At 33.2% G+C, this 6,000-nt stretch overlaps 1 protein-coding gene across 1 annotated transcript; it reads left to right on the forward strand.

The window, feature by feature from the left end:
• The first annotated feature begins 525 nt into the window (after nucleotides 1–525).
• Dnaaf6 (Dynein axonemal assembly factor 6) lies at nucleotides 526–3,360 on the forward strand. Its single transcript, XM_085955727.1, has 2 exons — nucleotides 526–607; nucleotides 2,855–3,360. Exons 1-2 carry the CDS (start codon nucleotides 526–528, stop codon nucleotides 3,358–3,360), a joined length of 588 nt encoding a protein of 195 aa, XP_085811853.1.
• Nucleotides 3,361–6,000: the final 2,640 nt, after the last annotated feature.

The following is a 6,000-nucleotide window of genomic DNA, read 5'->3' on the forward strand; positions in this document are numbered from 1 at the left end:
AATGGTCACCGCTACACGATTGTTTCTTCCATTATGACAGCCGTCATGCAAATAGTGGCACCGCTATTTGACGTTACGCTCGCAATCAACACTCTAGGAAACCAACGCCATCTGGTTTGGATAGACAACGTTTTACTGACGTCAACCACCGCTATATAATGGCACCGCTTTCTTACGGGGCGTTTTACATGGGCGAAGTCGCGCAAAGCGTTGAGCCGCACGCGTAACTCAAACGAATAACCGTGTGTGAAAATGTTCGTAAACAGTCTTTTTTGATTGTACGGTTATACGTTTGAGTTGCGCGCGCCGCTCATCGCTTCGCCAATGTCGCTTACATAAGATGACCCGTTAGGAAACCCTAGTTTTAACAAAGGAATGCATGTTTATGAGGTTACTATGCAATTATTTTAATATTCATAGTTGCCATAGCAACATTTTCATTATTATTTTGTATACTTCCTGTCAGGCAATATTGATCAGAAGTGGAGAGGTGAAAATATTACATTTTGCTCATAAATATTGAAAATGGATTATGAAAGTTTAGATCTAAAGAAGCTTGCTGATTTGCTGCAGCCGCCAGAAGTGTGCACAATGCCAACTGATGCCTGTACAGGTATAAATCGAACCTTTTAACTATAGGTTGGTACAAATTTCGTGCAAACAAAATGACTAAATATCTCTGTTGTGCAGAATAAGTGGCATTAAATGAATTTAAAAAAATGGAAACAAAGATATTTTTTTTTTGAGACAGAAAATTCGATTATCCTCCACCATTTTAGAATTTTGTACTGCTGTGTAAAAATTGAGGCGGTACAATGTCTTAAAAATAACTATTAGGATAAATATGCCAAAGATCATGCTTTTATTCGAAAGAGCAAAATTTTTAAGCTATTCCACTGTACTATTCACAGAAATATATCTATCTTCCAAAAGTATCATAATATTTTGTATCGATGTTTCCTCTTGTGGTGAATGTGCTGCCTACCAGAGGCATCTAGAGAAAAATACAAAGCTTGCAATTTGAGATAATTAAAAGTTTTTTAGTTAATGAATTTGTATCTAAAACCATTAAAAAGAAAATATATTTATATAAAGTTAACACATTCGAGGACACATGTTTGTGATATGACACATCGTCGCTAATACCTCCTATGTGGTGATTTTGACGAAAATGTGTTATTGATAACCACGTGATGCGCATTTTTTTTCTCTACCAACTGTATAATCGTTACTGTATATTAAATACCTCCTATGTGGTGATTCCAAATAAAGTCGATATTAAATTAATACTATGTGAGAGCATCCAAAATCATGCACCGTAATTAATCCTATGTTGGCGTCCGCCGCAATAGATCTGTATTAAAATAATCTTATATGAACACGGCATGGTTACACATTATTCAACACGGTGCATATAGAATTATTAATCCTATGTGATAAAAACATGGAAAAGCTATGGATTATTCTATTAAATAATACCTAGATATAAAATATCAAAAAAATATGATTATCCAATTTTTATTTATGATTAGGATCTACAAAAAATGTTAAACATATTAAGTATATAATAATATCATTTTCGATTATCTCAGAATAGGAGATAATAATTAATATACAACGACGACATAATTAAAAATTTTATTTTTTAAATTGTCGATTTAGATATATAGAAATGAGTTCAGTCTTAAGATACGACACTATCTAATGGAAATATGTTCGGACCGTGACACAAGTAGCAGGGAACATATTGTTTTAATCCAAAATTCGATTTCTATAAACGTCGTGTCGTATTCCGTTCCACAATGCAGGACGTCATTGGACGTCCTGTCATATCTCATCTCACAAAATATAATATTCGTAGACGTCATGTCCGCGAATGTGTTAAAGATAAACTCACAATTAAAAACAACATAAGGTCCCATCTATTTATTACATATTATTTTACGGTTATGTTATCATTACAATAGTGTATTAAGTTTCCGCTACTACAGCGGAAATATTTTTGTATGTGTATAAAATATGAATTGAAATGTGTATAACTTGAAATCGAATCTAATTTTCTTATGGTCACTATATTGAAGCTCGACATCTTAATGTATGATAGTGATGAGTGTAATAATTTTTCATTCACACAAAGAAATACTGAAAATAATTTGATCACAAATACAGTATAACCCCTATTTTACGTTTTTTAAGGGACTGGAAAATAAACCTAATTGGAGGGAAAATGTAAAAGGGGGGTATTGAAAAAAAGAACATTAAAATTTTATGTTTCTAAAAAAATAACGTTTTATTAAAAAACAGCATTCAATTCAAATTTTTATTGAAAAAATTATGTACATGTATATTAGTTTGTTGCATTTTTGTTTTTTTGTTATGTAATTCTCCTTCAAGACTATATAAACATTTAAAAGTGTCATCTTAGATATCAGCAAAGTTTGTAAAGTAGGTTTTTAAACCCTCGGTGAACCTTATTGCTTCTTCTTTTGTTGGAATATCAACCTCGTCTTCATCAGACAGTTCTTCAGAAGCGCGTAACTCGCATATTTTGAATATTTCCGACGTAAATCGCGGGAAAGAAAAACGTAAATGCGGGTATTAAATGTACTGAAATACATCGGGACCGAAAAAATTACACGCAATTACCGGGAAAACGTGAATACCGGGCACGTAAAAACGAGGTTATACTGTATTGCTGTTTTACAATATTTGTATAATATAATAAAAATTCGATGAAGGTTCAGTAGGTTTTAAAATATAGTAGTTACATACTGTTTTATATTCAGGGTACCATTTTTTTATTATTTAATTCAAGGTCAAGGTACCATAATTATTATATAGATCCTGTTATTAGTTTGGCATCTATGTTCACTATATTCCATAACATTATGTGTTTTAGCAATAAGTTCAGCAACAGTTAAGATTAATGACCCTAGACGAAAAATAGAAACAAGTCAAAAAATATTAAACAATCCAAAAACTATAGAGGAATTTGAAGAACAAGAAAATGAATTATGTCAAATTACTCATGATAACAGATTACAGCCAACATTCGACTTGAAGTATCGACAAGCTGTGGGCACTGAAGATGTTTTCTTACAAATTGGTGGTAAAACTCCGGGAACTGCTAGTTGTGAAGACATTGTCCTGACAATCAAGCTACCGGGTGAAGCGTTTAGCAATATGGAGTTAACTGTATCGAAGACTGATGTTAAGTTGACGGGCTTTATTCATAAGCTCGAGTTACCTCTTCCACATCCAGTAAACCCTGATGTATCAAAGGCTCAGTGGAATAAAGAGGAAGAGACTCTAGTTCTCACTCTCCGCATGGTTAGAGAGTTTGATTTTGTAAATTTTTGATTACATATTTGGGATAGTAGGTACTACCTATCCTCAGGACAATTAATTAATATCCCATGACCATGGTGTCACAATAAATGTGTTTGACATAAAACTCTTGTTTTTATTTTCATTACACTGCCTACATTAATTGACCACTACCTACCACTAACTTTTGGTTTTTTTTAAATAGGTAAGAACTTCGTCAATGGTCAGATTTATGACCTACATCGTCAGCTGAATGAAGAACTATTCTAACTCACATTTGAATTATTTTAAGATTTTGGAACAGCCTACTTCGGTTATTTATTATTTATATAGTTATAGACAAATGAATTCGCCATTTTTTTCGCTAACAATCCTAAATTAATATGATGCCTACATTTAAGTATCCATAAAGATAATAAATAATTTAATTAAATGTAAGTTAGAATAATTCTACAGTCAGCTGACGACTTGTCATAGTGTTACTTCTCTCTATTTACACTTACTGGTGAGAATTGAACACACTCCGTTTTTTCAATGAATGTTAATATAAACTTCACCTAGTGAAGGCCTATATCGTCAGTAATTTTCTACAAACATATATTTAAAAAACACAACTTTTCAGGAGAGGCAAATAACAACTTTATTCTCTCAGTTTTTAATTCAGAAATAAATTTTCTTCTACGAAATATCCATTTAGTATAGTTACACATATTATCATGAAAAACATGTTATGTTTCTTCAATCTATCGCACTATACTTTCGACCGATCAGTCATTGTCGAAGATATGAGAATGCGTTGCAACTTTACTGTAAATCATTCCACAATATTACTGCAGCAAACACGTATCTTGACTTGTGAGAAAGTGGATCAGTATAATCATCTGTCAAGAGTTCAGTATTCTGTGTACTTACAAAAATGTAAGGGCTCATACGCACTAGCGGCAGGCCGCCTTGCGGCTAACTGCGAGTCACGGTTGTATTTGCGGTTATCCGCAATGCTGCTGACCGCGGGGACAGCGGTTACGTTAGCGGCTAGCCGCAGTCAGTTTCAAAATGAACGTGACTTATCTTGGAGTTCTGTTAGCTAGCTCAGGATGTTTGAGGACCCAGATAGATCAAATTATAAATAATTGACAACAGTTTTGGAACTAGGACACTTAAAGGAGGGGCGAATCAACTGAGAATAATTAAACGTATCGGAGATTTAAATGTTTTATTCCCCTCCTTGTTTGTTAGTACACTCATTTAATATTAATTTCAGAAATAAAATATTTGGGCGTTCATTCCAAAGGATTCCAGGATCCACTGCTTTACTATAATTCTTCTCGTTTATTCGTGAGTACCTACTATTTTAATAATTTTTTTTTAAATTAATTAAATTAAATATTCGGCACATTTCATGTTCCATAATATACAAGGTCGTTTTTCTACATCGTGTATAAATTTTTCCGTGTCGAAATCTATATCGGAATAAGTTTTTAACAAAAACGGTCAGCCGTCGTCTAACCGCATAGTGCGTAGCGCTCCGCGGTGCGGTAGACCGCATGCGGGCCGTGTTGTGCATGACAACCGCCGCGGTAGCCAAACCGCTGAGATGTAGTGCGTATGGTGTAGGCACTTTGCATACAAAAAACGATAGGCGGCTAGCCGCGATGCGGCCTGCCGCAAGTGCGTATGGGCTCTAACTCAAGATACATGTTTATAATAGTTATAAAAGTCTTTTATTGTGACACAAGTTTTTTGTCATTGCTTAAATCTATTATGTTATAAAGTATGTTTTGAGATGCGTGTTAGTGGAATATATGCGTATTCAAATTCTGAATTCATTACATCAAACAACTCAAAACTGACAAAAATTGAGATACGTGTTTGTAGAAAATTAACGACGATATGTTCCGCTTGGTAGGGAAAATGGTAGTTTACCTTTTTATGTTTAAAGATCTGAAAAGACATGCATAATCATTATAATAATATGCTCTGTTCTACAACGAATTTCCTGACAGTCAAAACTTATTTGTTTTGATTGTGGTAGGTGCCCATTTCACAATTTATATTCAAAATAGGAGGGAATATGGCTTGTGAATTTACAAACTTAAAATCCTAGATTGGTAGTAAACCATTCACTGAATGCCTATTTAGGGGGTGTGAAGAGGGGAGAAAAATTACAATCACCCGTGTCCTGAATTCTCCATAAAAATGTTTTAAAAATGGTACATATTGTGCATCATATTATCTAACTCTTGTCTCATTAGCATAATATGCATCCTCTTTATTAATAAGAGTGGCTAATACCTATTTTCAGACATTAGTATAACATTCGCCATTTAGAGATTTAACTTTAGTTATAGTTAGAATGTTCTGAGATGGGTTTATAGCCTGAAATAGCTATCAACATCATACCTCAAAAACTGTAGAATAAAAAAAAACTTGTTTCATTGAAGAAAGAAGAAGGTGAGAGAATAACCGAGAAGAAGAAAGAAATTAACCGTTATACTCGTAAATAAGTTCTGCCCAAGTTCTACCACACAATTTCTATTAATCCACATTTACAGTTAAATGAAATAACAAAACTAATTAGTAATTACATACCGTTGTTTTTGTTTGTTAAATATTTTTATTTAAAGTAAGTTTTCCACATTATCGGATGTAAAAGTAAATTTCATACTGTTTTTG

Source organism: Rhyacophila brunnea, unplaced genomic scaffold (genome assembly GCF_057557595.1).
Source record: "Rhyacophila brunnea isolate RB1 unplaced genomic scaffold, BYU_Rbru_1.0 scaffold_5, whole genome shotgun sequence".
In the NCBI taxonomy this organism is placed as follows: Eukaryota; Metazoa; Arthropoda; class Insecta; order Trichoptera; family Rhyacophilidae; genus Rhyacophila; species Rhyacophila brunnea.

What these genes read in the sequence shown, in the direction of transcription:
- Dnaaf6 (XM_085955727.1), top strand. Translation starts at nt 526, where the DNA reads ATGGATTATGAAAGTTTAGATCTAAAGAAGCTTGCTGATTTGCTGCAG. An exon ending in CACAATGCCAACTGATGCCT is followed by an intron (nt 608 to 2,854) that starts GTACAGGTATAA and finishes TCCTGTTATTAG; the next exon opens with TTTGGCATCTATGTTCACTA.